This window comes from Triturus cristatus, chromosome 10 (genome assembly GCF_964204655.1).
Source record: "Triturus cristatus chromosome 10, aTriCri1.1, whole genome shotgun sequence".
In the NCBI taxonomy this organism is placed as follows: domain Eukaryota; kingdom Metazoa; phylum Chordata; class Amphibia; order Caudata; family Salamandridae; genus Triturus; species Triturus cristatus.
The window spans coordinates 1,073,928,159-1,073,944,894 of NC_140593.1; the positions used below are offsets into that span (position 1 = coordinate 1,073,928,159).

The window sequence follows — 16,736 nt, forward strand, 5'->3', positions numbered from 1 at the left end:
TCAGTCTGTACGGGTAGGCCTTGCTCGTCACCGGAGCTACTCTCTTCGGCCCCTAAGGCCTCATTGTAGTCTCCTACCTCGGTGTCGGCTTCATCTCTGGAAAAGAGTCGTTCTTCGACGTCTTCCGATCCGGAGTCGTGCTCGGAAGCGGGGCTGGAGGGTAGGTTCTCCACGTCATCGACATCTTCGGCGCTGAAGATGTTGGCCGGTGCCGCTTGCTGCGCTTCGAGTCTCGCTGCTCGTCGATTCCGGAGAGTCTTCTTGGATCGGAATCGGGCACAGGCCATACATGTAGATTCGTCGTGATCCGGTGAAAGGCATTTGTTGCACACCGGATGGACGTCGATATGGGGATATTTCGCATTGCATACAGGACACCGCTTGAATGGTGTCCTCGATTCCATCGTCGATGACGGGTCGATGGTTGTGTAAAATGCGAAAAAGTTGGTTCTGGAAGTTAGTAAACTAACAAGATACTATCGATACCGATCAGGAACAGTACCGACGCGAACTAAAGGCCTTTTGGCCTGGAAAAAGTTTTTCCTAACTTGAGTCAAGATAAGCACATCCGAACCCAATGGCGGAAAAAAACAATCTGAGGATGGAGAGGATGCCCATGCGCAATGTGGTCCAGGGGAGGAGTCACCTATCCCAGGAAACTTCGAAGACTCTTCCAGGACAACAACGTGCAAACATCCGGACCCAACACTAGGCGGCGATCTATGCACAGATATGAATTCAGCAGCCCACATGCCTCGAACATCTGTAATATGTATTGTAGGAAGCTGGCTAAGTATGTGGTGCACACTTATTTGAGTGATGCACCTTGCACTTATCCAGACAACCCTTATGGTGATTTTAGTGGTCTTTTATACCAGTTGAAAGCTCTGAGAGTGGCAGCTGTGGAGAGCAGCTCTCGGGCTTATCTGGAAGGAGGGTAAAAGCTGCTTGTTTTACCAACTTTATTATGTAGTGCAGGTCAGATGAAAAGATAACACCCTGTCTTTATAAAAAATAGGTCTTATCGATTACACACACTATCATTAACACATTGGTATAACTCCTACCAGGAGATATGAACACAATACACAAGAATACTTAGCAAAAATCATGCAAGTAGCACAAATATACACTGGTCTTCAAGGGGAGACCAAACCATATATTAAGAAAGTGGAACGCGAACTGCAAAGGAGAACAGGATTTGGTCCAGAAGACCCAGAGGAGCCAGGGACACAAGGAACCACCCAAGGTAAGTACCCAGGAAACCCATGGAGGCTGTGTGCCGTGGAAACACAGCGGCTTGCCCAACGAAAGTCAACGAGAAGTTATAGTTGCAGTTTTAAAGAAGGACCCTTCCCGGAGGACCCCGAAGAAACCCTTTGGAGGACCAGACGACGCTGAGGAAGACCAGGAGCCGTTCATAAGCTTACCCACATCGGATTACAGTGTCTGGATGGTCGGTGTCTGGCGGGAGCACCAACAAGCCTTGGTAGCCCCAACTGGCGTGGTAGACAAAAAGAAGCAACCGCTGGGATCAGCAAGGTCCCAGTGGGAGAGTCAGAGCAGGCCCCAAGCAAGCAGGGGAGTCCACTGAAGCAAGAGAAGACTCAGGAGGACCCACAAGTCGAAGGCACATGAGTCGCAAGAGGACCTCTAGCAGCTCAACAAAGATGGAGGCCCATAGTGCAGAGGATGCAGTGAGGACGCTGATCTTCGAGGGATGAGGTGCTGGAGCTGCTCATAGCCTGAAGATCTCTGGAATGCAGATCCAGCATGACTTGGTAAAGGCAAGCCGGCTCAGTGCACAGGGTTTGGCCTAGCGAAGTCCGTAGGATGACAGGAGCAGCAAACGGGTCAGCTCTGCAGGTGAGTGACTGCTCCATTCCAATGGAGATATCATCAGGTGTTCTTGATACCCACAGGTATGTTGAAGAACCTGGATGAAGCACAGATGATGAGGAAGACTTGAAGAAGAGCAAGACCAGGAGCAGCAGGAGTCTTCCTTGCTGCAGTCTCAGTTCCAGTCGAAGACCAATGAACTCCAAGTGTCCAGACAATTGAAGAGTGACGTAGTTTCAGGGTTGAGTCTTGTATCACGACGAATATGAGGTCCCACCCACAGGTGAGCCCTTAACTACTCTAAGGAAAGGCTTGGAGTGACTCTAGGGTCCCTCCCAGACGAGGAACTGGACAGAGGGAAGGATACACCCATGACCATTGTCCAGTTTCACACCAGAGCAGGAACCAAGGGCTCTTGAACTGGTTCAAACTGGAGTATGCATGGAGGGCATCAAATGTGCCCTTCAAGGCAGTCTAGTGGCACTGACAAGCGCCCCAGCCCAATACACTAAGTCCTGTCTGGGAGATGGTCACACATCCCTGTGACAGGAAACCTATTGTTCAACCTTCCTGTGCTCGAGCGTGGCTCAGAAGCAGGAGCAACAATATGGTCTGTGGCCAGAAGCAAACCTAGCTTGCTGACAGACCCTGAAAGGCTGTTACCGGAAGTACCGGGGTTCCCCTAACGCCCTCCCCCTCCCAGTAAATGGGAATCATACTTCCAACATTGAAATCTGTGTTGGGGTATGTTTCAAACATGTTTGATACCAAACATGGCCGCGTTCGGTGAAGCCACTTTATAGTTAGACATCTCGTAATGACTGATGTCCACTATATGTCTAAAAATGGCTGACCTCACTTACAAGGCCTTGTGAATCGACTCAGAGGTTTGTAGGGGTGTCCTGTTCATGCAGGGGCACCCTCACATTTCTAACCAAGCACCCTGCCCTTAAGACTGAAGAGTCTGCCATGTGGGTGACTTATTTTTTAGGTGTAGTGACCGCACATATAAGGAAACGTCTGTCATGAGAGGTGCAAGCACCAACTTACACAGGCTGCAATGACAGGGCTGTAGTCACAATTTAAGTGGTGTATCAATGCCCTAGGTACGTTAGTACCAAATACTAGAGACTTACAAGGGTACATCAATAGCCAACTGTAGAGGTACCAAAGTACTTGCCATGTCAATTTAGGGGAGAAAGCACAGTTACTGTGGTCCTAATTAGCAGGATCCCAGCAGACTAGGTCATAAACACACTGACACAAAGCAAAAAGTGGGGGGTAACCATGAAAGCAGATCCTACTTCCTGACATGTATAAAAATGCACTACCTGGTCACCGACCAACCCCCCTCCCCCCATCCCCCCCCCCTCTCCCCAATCAACTAAGCCCAAGACCTCCTAACAGAGGGCCAGATTTTAAATCTCGGTGGAAGGGCTACTACATCACAACGGTGACGGATAGCCTGTCTGCCAAAATATAAATCACTTAGGATATAATGGGATTTATAGTTCAAGCACTCAACTAAAGACTAATCTTAAAACCTGAACTTTAGGCCCACAGGAACATTCTGGAGTTTGAGTCCTAAGAAATTGCCCTTGTTTTGGTTCATTGAATTCCTTTTGATAAGATCCTATATTAAAGATTCCTGTAGGAAGCGGTCTCTGTATTTACTATACCAAAATGAGGTATAGTGCACAGAGTTCAGTGAAACCCCAAAAGTAGGCAGAGGTAAAAGTAGATAGCACCTTACTCTCCATTTGTGAGGTGTAGGGGTGTCTTTAGGCCTCTGGTTTCTCTAACCAGCTCCGGTCGCAGTCAGGGGGATCCTCCAGAAAGAGGCTGCAAGCTTCGCTGGAAATATCATGGCTGGTCAGATAACCAGTTCTCAGGTCAGGATCACCGGGTAGACCTCCTTGTGGTGTTAGGCCACTCGAACTCTGGCCTTGGGAGACTGGTGAAGACTCGCGGATTTGGCCAGAGCCACAGTCTGTGGGTGAACAAATCCGGTGTTCACGGTAGACTAAGTCTTTTCTATGTAAGGCAGGGCAGGTCCTCGGGGTTGCCGACTGCGGCACACACCAGAGTTTTGCTCCAGCAGGTTCAAGGTGGGGACAGGCCGGTAGGGATGGAGCCAAGTCAGTGGGTGTCGTCCTCTTCTTAGCTTCAGCATGGCTGTTCGGTCCTTTATTCCTTGGTCATTTCTTGTCAGAGGAGGCAAGGTTCAGGGGTGCCCCTAAATACCAGATTTAGGGGTGTTACAGGCAAGTAAAGGTTGGGACCATTGGGTCCCTTCCTTGGGGTGGGTAACCCCTTATTATGCCACTCTCCAGTGGGAGGGGGAATATGCCTCAATCTGGTTGGCTGGGTCCCCCCCCATCAGCAAGATGGCGGGGACTGAGTTGTGCTTCACCTCGCCTCCCCCACCTGAGGAGTGGGGTTGACAAAGGTAGGCACACCTCCCTTCCTCACTTGGTTTTCACGAATATTCTCCCTCCCAAAAGTGTGGGTTAGAACCGGTGGCGGCCATTTGATGGAAGCAGCAAAAGGCCTGGGGAAGCTCACAAACGCGGCAAGCCTTTGAAGCTTACCCTTCGTGGACCCTGCCCATCCTGGGGGAGGAGGCTGGGCACCTGGTCCCAGGATGTGCATTGTTTCAGACCCCCGAGAGAAGCAGGCTCTCGACCCAGGGGTCCAGAAACATGTCTGGTGGTGGCATCTGGTAAGCAACCACTCAGCCTGGACACTAGTGTTTGGTCGTTTTTCAGGGGGCATCTTTAAGATGCCTTCTGTGTGATTTTTTCATTAAATCCAACACTGGCATCATTGTGGGATTAATGAGCTGAGAAGTTTGACACCAAATTTCCCGGTTTTCGGTAAAGCCATTATGGTGCTGTTGAGTTTGTAATGACAAACTCCCTGCACCATATACTCTTAATGGCATTACTGTATAAGAATTGGCTTAGACACTGGAGGGGTACAGGGCTCATGCACCTGTACCATCACCACTGGTACAGAGCACCCAGCTAGAGATGTGGCTGAACTATGCCACGGCAGTGGGTTGTAGGCATGGTACACAGGGATGTGTGCCATGTCGATTCTTCACCTTGTTCTGCACCAAACACGCATCCTGCAAAATAAAAAAAGGGGGGGGTGGGGTGTTACAGGGCCTCCAAGGGCGGCACAATAAATGCTGAAGCCTTGAGGGGTCTTCCCTTGCCACAGTACCTGCGGTACCATTTACAAGGGACTGCCCTGTGGCCAAAGAGTGCCAATATGGTTTTGTCTTCAATGCAGTTTAGGGAAAGAACATGGGCCCTGGGTACTGGTTTGGCAGGAGCCCAGGGTACACTTAGTCAAAGTACATCAGCAGTTTAGCAAAATGTGGGGGCAACCATGCAAAAAGAGTTCCTAACTGTAGCATAACAGGGGGGTGGCTTCTGTAATTAGCATCAGTAAGCCATTTCATGATACTTCACCCCAGCACTGAAAACATGTAAATGGCAGGCTAAAAGGATACTAGGAGCATTTGTAATGCTCTGATGTAATCATGAGCAGCCACTGGCTTAAGGTTAATTCAAACAGCAGTATTTGGGTGTCGTAATACCTTAAACTACTATACGTCTCCATCATTCAATGGCATGAGGATCATGGTATTTAGTAATATATTCGTGGTTAACCTATGTTCTTTAGGTAATTTAAAATTGGGCATCGTCTGCATACATTTGGAAGCGCATCTTGTACTGCACCCGTACTTAAATCTACAAGAGTATGTAAATGTTGATCAGTGGTGGGGAAAGGCGCTGATCTGTAGCCCTTAATTTGTAACCTTAAAAGTAGATATAAGACAAATCAGCACGCTTCTAGACTGCCAAGAAGGATACACCAAACAGAATTAATTAGAATGCAGCATATGTTGGTAGCCATGAGTTGGAAATAAAGGGCTTTTGAAAATTTGTTACGGATCAAGCAGTTGGTGCACGTGGCAACAGTAGAGTGTGATCTAAGTGGGTAGGAGAACTACCCATAGGCAATGTATGTGAATAATTAACAAGTGGACAAGCAATCAAGAAAAAAAATGATTCGGTTAGTAAAGGAAGAAAGCAAAAAGCGTCCCAGATCCACACTAGGCTATAAAGATGATGAGTTTATTAGAAATATAATGTTTTGTATTATAATTGCATTTATATAGCGCTTACTAACCCAAACAAGGCGTCAAAGCTCTTTTTCAGCGAGTAATGTGTTACAGTTGGAACAATGACACAGTCTGTAAAAAAATGTAGTGCACCCACTGGACTGAAAGATAATTATAATTATGTTACTATAACTGATCTTGTTTTGATTGTTTTTTATTGTCAGCAAATATAGTGCATTGTTTGGTACACCAATGAAAACTAAACTCAACTATCTGTAAATTATGTGCCAGTCCGAATCTGAAATGGAATGAACTTTGGGGTTCGAAATTCCTAATGCAGAGGGCAAAACTTGGATAGTTTTCCACTTAAAATGATTACATGTGTAGAACTTCGACAATAAAATTATTCCATATCTAGCTTCAGTCATACTGGGAGTTTTACTGTAGTGGCAAGAAAAGTTTAAAACTGGGAAACATGTCTGTAAGCTAAAGCACAAAGGCCACCCCACAAGTCTTGACTTGTAACTGAATGGGTGTCCTCTGAAGAGTCCGTCTGGAGATGCATATTCTGTACCCTAAATGGCAACTAGTCACCCCTTCACACAGCATGCAGGGCTATACATGTAACCTTTGAGATAAAATAGTGTTTGTATGTTAAGCTCAAAGTTAAATATTGGAAAATTGTCAATTCTCTTCTGTCAAAACTCTACGTTCAATGTCATGCCAATATAGTTTTAGGTGGCAACAGCTCTATTAAGACGTTCAGATACAAATGTTTAAAAGGCTCTTAAAATACCCATATTTATGAAAGGCACACCGCCTGTGAAATGAAGAAACATTGCAATAATGAACAAGTAGATACTTTACATAAACTTACCGCTCTCTCCTCAATTAGAGCTGGTTCCTTGGCATCGTTCCAGAAGATGGAGGTACGGTCTCCAGACTCAAAAATCACACTGTACTGATCCCTACAGTCCGCATCCTCCAACCAATAGGTCAGATTTCCCTGCAATCAAGGCATACAAGACATCTTGTAAACAACTGGCCAGTTTCATATTTTGATCAGAGACTAATTACAGCAATCAGTAAAAAGTGCAAGGTATGAAAAGGTTGTGTGCTTGTATTATTATACTATAGAAAATATCCTTTTAGCAGAGAAGTCAAATTTAAAGATGAACTGCTTAAATTGTCTGCATCTTAAGCCCCAGAAATGTCTATGTTAACCTTTGGCACAGAGACCACGATTGCTGGGTTCAAAAGCACAATTTCAGTTCAAACGGTCCCATATACGACGAAAAAAAAATATGCTCTTTTTCAGCATGGACTATTTGCCACAGGAGAGACAATGATTGGCAATGGAAGCTTAGTTCTCAATACTTTAACCCCAAACCAGAAAAACTGCTGCCACACCTGTTAGTTTTTAGGTCTCGCCTACGCAGCGCGCACGTGCTGCTTAGGAGAGGACCTCTAGGAATCGCTCAGGACTTTTTGGGAAACTCGTGCATGTTTTGCACTGTTCCCAAGAGCCCTCGAGCAAGTGTGGCATTTACCTTGCGGGAGCGAGCAGCGCCGCCATCTGTTTGCAATTATCGCTCCCGCAAGGTAAAGGCTGTCCATGGACTTCCTGCCGTGCTCCACTGAAATTCCTTTGAGTGGTGCCCTCAGGATACATCCAGTATCCTGTTACTAATGATTTTACAGCTTTCGGTTTTCGTTGCTATAAATTTTCAGAAATGTTGAGCGCACCATTCCTAGCAAGATCAAAAGAAATGCCCACATGGAAAGGACCCCAGTTCTACACAAATGCTCCATTGTGCATATGGCCTGCCCATAAAACCATTGCCGTAAAACATTCAAAGACAATTTTACTGACTGCGGTTTATTATCGCCAAAATAGCACCAGCAAGAATTTCATGTATCTGAAAATTGTGATCCCTTTGCAAAAGTAATTCTTTTTCTGCACAATCGCTTGCAGGCCATTGATTAAAGTCAGACATGTGTCATCCTCGCTGCACATACCAGTTTTATGGCTCAACTCACTCTTCCGAGTCTCTGATGCCGACGGCCACCTATCTCTCCGGGTTATCGTCCGTGTCCCAGCAGCCCATCGCAGCGGGGTGGAAACGCTGACGCACGTCCCGTCACACTGTCTGGCTTTTTAAATGTGTGAAATATTTTCTGGGTTTGGTAGTTTGAGATCATGCGCACCATGGAGCTGGAAAGATGGAGCGCCAGAAAGCATAGCTGTTCCGCTGTCTGCTCAGTGGGCATGGCAGGCTTTCTAAAACCAACTAATGCATCGAAGCTTAATGTGCTTTTATCAGACTGTCTCAATCAGAAGCACACAGTGCCATCAGTTAAATGGGTTTTATATCCACTTACTGCAATAACAAATATTTTATTGGAATATGTATGTCCTGTTCACTGAAGGCCCGATCACACAATGTTTCAAAGTTGTACCATACTGCCACGATGGGTATAATTTAATCTTGAGTAAGAGGTGCTCACTAAAATGCTTTATGAATGTGGTCAAAAGCGGCTTTATTCTGGACAGGCTTATCACGATCTCGAATACCAAGAGACAACAAATAAATGTTGCTCGTTGCTGTGCTTCCTAAGCAGTCGAGGTGAATTAAAACAAGCATTGGCATAGCCAATAGGTCTCGCTTTTGAGACCTTATAAGTATTTAGTTATGCAGCACAATATCCTTGGTGCAACACCACCAACTGTTGCATGGCTAAACACTTAGAAGGTCCAAAAGGCGAGACCTATTGGCTATGCCAATACTTGTTTAATGCAGTAATGAATAATTTGCTTACTTTTTTTTTTTTTGCTCTGTGGGGTGAAAACTCTATCCACCCAAAGATTCCTCATCTTGTCAATTTCCCCAGTCATGAAGACACAAAGCTGCTTAAATAAATAACCACTCCTATGCCAGTTTAGCTTATTTCTTCCACACCCTGAGATTTGCCACTTGTTTGACAAAGTTAAAATTATTACAGGCAGTAAGCACTTCTAGCTTGCAGCCTTGTTAATTACCAAACGACCATCCCAAAGAATGGGGAGGCAGGCAGGCATTGAGGGTTCTGCAGGTAGCTAGTGAATCCACCCCCTGGAGGAGCATTACCAAAGGTAAGCAACTTAATTTTTGTACAGCTACCGCTACCTGCATATTCCAGAACTTTTAAAACAATAACAAAGGAGTCCTACCACAAAAGGAGAGGAGTCTGCGAAGTACACTTATACCATGAGTATCACTAGTAGAACTAAAAAGACAAAATGGCTCTCCCTGCCGACCAGATAATCCTATCAGTAATGCCTGGTGAAGGTATAGGTAGACATCAAAGCAGCAGCTTGGGAAATGTCCAAGACCAAACACATCAAGGTAAGGCTGTAGTCGTAGCCTTCACCACAGTGGATTGAGCCTCAAGGATATCGGGAATCTCTTTATGGCCAACGCATAGCAGTTTAATGCAGAGGATAACTGGTTTATCAGGTTCACTTCTAGATCAATCTTTCATTTTTAGTTCTCGCGCCTAGCGTTGCAGTGCGTTGCACTGCACGCGCAGCAAGAGACCTCTTGGAGGGGGTTTGAAAACGGCCCTAGGAATCGCACACGCTTGTGCGTGTGCTTTTCCTTTTGGGCCAGGTTATTGGCCTTTGCATGCGTCTTTTTATAAAAGACAGCAAACAATTGGCCAAAGGCGGGCGCATTGCTCCGCCCACAGCCTATTGGTGTCTATTACGCGCACCGGCCGCCATGTGGTTTCAATTATCGTGCCCAGACACGGGCGCGATAATTGAAACAACATAGCTTGCTGTGGGGCGCGCCCGCACCACTCGTTATTAGAAGGAATCTGATAGCACAAAATGCTGTTTTAAGAAACAGATGTCTGGCAGCTGAGCAGCAGACTTGGAACCAGGTATCCCGGGAAGTGGGCAAATCTGCAACCTCTGTGCCAAAAAATGTAAATATGCGAAATACCTTTGTATATATGTTCTCACTAGTACAATCGTGTGAAGCTATAGATTCACCAGTTGATGCACGCCGTCTCGTTTCTTTTCCCGTAATGTACAGATAAAATCCATTACTATTTTTAAAATAAACTGTGACCTTACAGCATGAACGCACAGGTGAATTATTCTCGTCACACATGTTAATGTTTAATAAGAGCTAAGCCGCGCTGTGCTGGGAGGCTGGCAGCAGCTGCGCGGGAGAGGCTTGTTCTAGAGTAGCATGGCTGTCGCTATGCGCGCAGATTGAAAGCAGAGGGCGCCAAGCGACCGCAAAGACCAGCAAGGTCACCAGCCTGCCACCGAGGAAAGCAAGTGTGCACAGCTCACAAGAGGCGGTAAGAATGCGCACTGTCTGCCACACTGCTAACACAGTCTCGAAAGCAGTGCTGTTGTATGCCTACGGTGCTGTCCTGCCTTTTGGCACAGACCCAATGCGCCTTCCAGACGTTCCGGAGATGAGAACTATTTCTAGAGTGCGTGGAAGAGAGAAGGAAATTGGTCGTAAGTACTTCTATTGATGTTGAGTTTTAGTGCTGTGTGAGGGGAAAATCCATAACCGACGATGTGCACAAGACAGTGCACTGAGCTCCTGACATCAACAACAGAGGCACGGGTGTGCACAGCACTGTACACTCGGCTCCCGACATCAATAACAGGGACACAGGTGTGCACAACACTGAGTACACAGCTCCTGACGTCAATGACCAGGACACAGGTGTGCACAGCACTGTGCACACAGCTTCTGACATCAATAAAAGGGACACAGGTGTGCACAGCACTGTGCACACAACGTCGGACATCAATAAACGGGACAAGACCAGTTCTAGTTTGTTTTTTTGCTGTGCTTTTAGTTTCATGGCATCCGTGCGCCTTTGTTTACATGTGGCTAACCAAATTTACTTTAACAAAGTATTTTTTTTGTAAAGCGACCCATGCCGTGCTTTCACTTAAATGGCTTTAATAAACGTTTTGTGAAGAGCTGCTCTCCATGCGAACGCTCGCTCCCTGGGCTGTAGCTGCCGCCGCCTCCCTCCTGCTTGTTTCAGTTACGGTCCAACTTTCTGCATCAGGCCACTGTTCCTCCTCACTCCCCCATCTATGCCTTTCGTGTCGTGTGCTTTGTTGTTTTTTTTTTTTACCAGGCGCGGTGTCCGCTTCATTGGGGTTCAAATTTTTTTTTCCATATTGGGGCAGCCCTCACCCACCCTTAATCTGTCCCCTGCCTCTGCAGTACACACACATCTACCGCAATGCCGGTTGCAGCAGTAGGGTTTTCCAATCTTGTGCAGCTAGGAACGAAAGGGAGCAGCCTCCAGCTGTCGTAACATTTATATACTTGTAATTTATTGCCAATGTGTGCATATGATTCAAAGTGCTCCCACACCTTACATTGAGGCAAGTAGTATTATCATGTAAAAAAAAAAAAAAAAATCACTAAGTGCTATTTAAATTGTTGTTTGTGTAATTACTCAAACACAAACGTTAAACTTAGCTGTCGGCGTTAAAAATGACAATGTTTTTTACATCAATGGCAATAGCACTATGCAAATATAATTACTGCACTGCAAAAAACAAAGTAAAAAACATTGTCATTTTCAACACCAACATCTCTAACTTTAACAAATGCTAAACCTATTGCATTGCAAATGCTTGTTCCATTGGCTACTGACCTCGAGACCCCAAAAACGCCCCCTGAATACAGTATTTAGGGGGCACCCCTGAACCAAAAATGCAGATTCCCGCAACCTAAGAAGAACAAGTATTTGCAATGCAATAGGTCTCACATTAGCAAAGTTTGAGCTTTTTGTATTGTAAATTGACTAATTTTTTAGTTATGTGTTGGTATCGAAAATATAGAAATTACTAGCTTTCTCATGTACAATGTCAATAGTTTTTACTGTTGCAAATGTGACACCTATAGCATTTGTAATGCAATATGTGTTGTATTTACGTGACTTAGATGTATTGATATTACAAATAACAATGGCTTTTAATTTTTGCAAATAATTAATACTTAAATAAAAGTTAAAAAAATTATAATGGCAATCGTTTAAACTTGTTAATAACTCTTGTGAAGATTATGTTTAGTGTATTTAATTGCGCCTAAAATCCAAGAACACAAGTTAAATATTATCATTTTTTTTGTGCCATTTGTAATAAAGCCTAAATATTGAGAGAACATATTAAGAGCCAGTTGTTGTTGAATGGTTATAAAGATTGATACTGTGGTGGTGTCGAGTGATGCTGTGGTGGTGCTAAGTGATGCTGTGGTGGTGCTAAGTGATGCTGTGGTGATGCGATAGATAGAGAGTGCAATAGTCCGAAAGATAGATAGATAGATAGAGAGTGCAATAGTCCGAAAGATAGATAGATAGATAGAGAGTGCAATAGTCCGAAAGATAGCTAGATAGAGAGTGCAATAGTCCGAAAGATAGCTAGATAGAGAGTGCAATAGTCCGAAAGATAGATAGATAGAGAGTGCAATAGTCCGAAAGATAGATAGATAGAGAGTGCGATAGATAGATAGAGAGTGCGATAGATAGATAGAGAGTGCGATAGATAGATAGAGAGTGCGATAGATAGATAGAGAGTGCGATAGATAGATAGAGAGTGCGATAGATAGATAGAGAGTGCGATAGATAGATAGATAGATAGATAGATAGATAGATAGATAGATAGATAGATAGATAGATAGATAGATAGATAGATATATAGATAGATAGATAGTGAGGGCGATAGATAGATAGTGAGGGCGATAGATAGAGTATAATTATGTAGAATATAATTATGTGGCACCGAGTGGTTTTGTGTGGAGTGTATGTTGATTTTAGTGGCATGTAATTCTGTGGCATTGAGTGTATCTTGCATTGTTTGCATTGTAATTTATTGGCACTGAGTGTTATTTGGAGTGCATGTGGCATTGAGTGTAGTGTAATTATGTGGTGTGTAATTATGTGGCGCTGAGTGGTATTTGAAGTGTATGTGGCATTGAGCGCTGTATAATTATGCGGTGTCTAACTATGCGGCACTGATTGGTTTTTGGAATGTCTGTTGTATTGAGTGCATTGTAGTTATGTGGCATGTAATTATGTGGCTCTGAGTGGCATTCGGAGTGTATGTTGCCTTGCCTTGTATTTCTATGGTTCCTTAAACCCTTAGAGGCAATTCTTTTATTTTACCTAAAAGGATGGTAGTTAAATGGTGTTTACGGCAGGATGGTCGTTAAATGGTGGTTACGAAGAAGCTGTGTGCTGAAAGGCAAAGAGAACACGGGCCAAAGCTGGAAGAAAACACGAGATGCGAAAGGCATGTGTGTGTGGCAAACACTGGTGGGGCTCAGAGCATTCTGTTGCTGCCTTGATGCCTGTGTGTGTGAGCAGTGGGGCTGTGTGTGTGAAGTGCCTAAAGTTGCAAGAAAACATATAGTTATTTAAATCCTTAGACGCAGAATTAATGGAGTTAATGTTATCGACCTTAGAAGGATAAAAAGGGAATGAGCGCGGCATATGTTAACTTTGTAAGCGCAGAAAGCGTGCAGGGCAAACTTATTATTTTGTTTGTTTGAGACTCAGATCTGGGCAAAGCTGCAAGAAAACACGGAGGGGGGGGGAGGGCGGGCTGTGTGCTGAAAGGCAAAGAGAACACAGGCATGAAAGTGAAATCGATGGATGGCAATGCGTCTGTGAGACTAGCCCTGTGGTGGGGGGACGGACAGTTGTGAGGCGCCATGAGGAAACAATCTCTCGGCATGCTGTGGCGGGGGATTGCATTCCAGGCGGGTGAGCGGACCCTTTGAAGTATGATGCCGAGGCTGTGGCTACACGTGCACGCGCCAGTGGGCTGAAGCGCTTCCCCAAACGGATTGCATGGCGGCACGATGCAAGTGATTATGCGCGTGCTCGCCATGCAATCCACTTTTGGGAGCTCTTTGAAATGCCCCTCTTACTAGAGTCTCGCATAGCGATTGCGTAAACGCAATAGCTAGGCGAGACCTACAAAGGACTAAAGAAGACTCCCAGCAGAGGAGACTGCAGAGAACAACTAACTTGGCCCAAGCCATACCGACCCGTCTGCAGTTTCTAGGGATCGTGCACCAAAAATTGTCATGTACTACAGCCAGCGACCTCCAGAACCCCTGGGAGGACTGACTGCCTTCAACAAAGATCAGATCTCCTGTGAACAGCAGCTCTGTTATAAAGAAACACCAAAGAAAGACCCAGAGCCTGCGGAGTTAAAAGAAACCCGACGCCTGGAGCCACCACTGCACCAGTCGCCTACGGCCTAAGTTCCAGTGGCCCACCGGTCCCAGCGATGTGCCCCAGCGCACCAGAGCAAAAACCAAAGGAAATGATGCGCGGAGTGTTGAACATTGCAAGCACTCACCCCCAGTCAACTGATCTGGGTTTAATCCATCACCGTTCTTTAGCCCACTCTGCCACCCCAGTTCAGACATGGCCATATGCAAATCAGTCTGACCCTGTGCCTCATGGGAACAGTCCAGCCCGAACTGCCAAGCCATGTCTTCCCTGGACCAGAAACAAGCTTCCTAGGACCGGTTTCTGGCATTTCAGCCGTCTTCAGCCAGGCTTGCTTGAATCCAGTGGCAAAGTGAGCAAGGGACTCACGTCTGAGCATACCCTGCCAACTTATGGCGAACAAAGCAAAATCCAAAGGAAATGATGGACGGAGTGTTGAACACTGCAAGCACTCACCCCCAGTCAACTGATCTGGGTTTAATCCATCACCGTTCTTTAGCTCACTCTGCCACCCCAGTTCAGACATGGCCATATGCAAATCAGTCTGACCCTGTGCCTCATGGGAACAGTCCAGCCCGAACTGCCAAGCCATGTCTTCCCTGGACCGGAAACAAGCTTCCTAGGACCGGTTTCTGGCAATTTAGCCGTCTTCAGCCAGGCTTGCTTGAATCCAGTGGCAAAGTGAGCAAGGGACTCACGTCTGAGCATACCCTGCCAACTTATGGCGAACAAAGCAAAAACCAAAGGATGGTGATGGATCAAACCCAGATCTGTTGACTGGGTGTGAGCGTTTGATTGGTGCTGATGCTCTGTCCATCACCACCCCCTTTTGTACCGCCCAGCGCACCAGAGTCCGAGTCCACCGTGGGTTGACCCCTCCAGGACTCCCAGACGTTGCCTGCAGCCTCTGCACGGAGACCTCCGCCCCCCCCCCCAACCGCGAGTTGCCAGGTAAGGTGAAATTTGACCTCAAAAGACACCCCTGCATCCGGCCGCCCTGTGCCCTGGAGAAGAGAACCCGAGGTGCACCTACATCCTCGAGCCCTCCAACTTACCTGCCCAGATGGAGGTTCCACCTGGAAGTCTTCCTGGACCGAGCCTGCAGCTGAAAACCAAAACCGAAAATCCCCATTGAAAACAGGGCACCCGACGCTAAACCAGCACCATGCACCCAGCCACCCCAGCGCCGCTGCAGGTGCACTTTTTGTGCTAAACAGGATCCCTTTTTGCCCTGAACCTAACACCAGGAGCTTGGCTCCCACAACCTTGTGGCCCGCTTGCCAGCAGTCACCAACCGGAGGGCCCCTATCACTCATTGGATAGCATTGGGCCTCAGCACTCTGCACCCAGCCGCCCTAGTGCAGCTGAGGGTGTAACAAGAGTGCATCCTTGGCCCTGGGGAAACCCTGAGTCTACCCCCAGAACCTCAACTCCCACTACCAAATACATACCTCAAAACCGATTACACTATTTTCCTCCATAGCATAACATTGAATGTTCTTCTTGGAAAAGTTTTGAAGTGTGGAGTTTGAAACCCTAAAGAAATTCTTTAAAATTGTACTATTTAACCAAAACGATTTTACTTACCTGTTTACAGGAAAGGTCCCAGAGTAGTATCCAGGTATACTACTCTGAGTAATAAAAGTAATCTAAAAAGAAACTGACCTGGTATTTTACTGAAAATCCCATTTAAAGTATATGTACTGTATTTACAAAGTATTGCATTTCTCTGCAACCATACTGTAACAAAGTGCATATACAATTACAATTTGAACTGTTAAACTGCATTACTACTGTAAAGTATTTATTGCTTACCTGTGCCAGGTTTGCTTGGTTCTAGAAAATAAAATAACTCAAAGAATATTTTTCATACAAAAACAATTGGTCTGAAGTTCAGTTCTTGAGTGTGTGAGACCATTTGCTGACTGAGTGTGTACAAGAAATGCTTAACACTGTCCTCTGATACTGCCTTACTGCTCAACCACACTACCACAAATATAGAGTGAGGTGCCATATAACTTTACCCCTGCCTACCTTTGGGGTTCCACTGGACTCTGTGCACACTATACCTCACTTTGGTATAGTATATACAGAGCCAGCTTCCTGCATTGGTGGATCAGCAGTTGGGTATACAACTGTGCATTTGTTTAACTACTTGGTTACCACCTGATCACACAACAGAACTCTTAAATTGTCTTAAGAATTCAGTTTTTTCTAATTGCCAATATTTTTTGCAAAATTACTAAAAACCTTGTACGGGCCTTGGTTCAGTCCCTTTAGAATTTTAGAAAACTAAAAAAGTCACGTTAGCTAGGGTTAGAAATCTTATTTAACAATCTCTCAAAACAAGAACCCAGCTGTTAGTGAAAATACCACAATGCCATTAAGGACCTGGTTGAGGAGCTCAACCTCACCCCTTACCTTCACTTGTCTTTCAAGGAGGTAAGGTCCCTATGTAAAATTAAAAACATAGCACCAGGGTCCCATC

The 16,736-nt window shown here is 45.6% G+C and overlaps 1 protein-coding gene across 1 annotated transcript in view; it reads right to left on the minus strand.

Annotated features, from left to right (window-relative positions):
- Window positions 1–16,736, minus strand: part of EIF3B (eukaryotic translation initiation factor 3 subunit B) — a 202,960-nt gene that overhangs the window by 101,463 nt on the left and 84,761 nt on the right. The window contains exon 5 of the mRNA XM_085629223.1: window positions 6,852–6,980. Within this exon, the coding sequence (XP_085485349.1) occupies window positions 6,852–6,980 (129 nt within the window). The remainder of the gene's footprint in view (window positions 1–6,851; window positions 6,981–16,736) is intronic.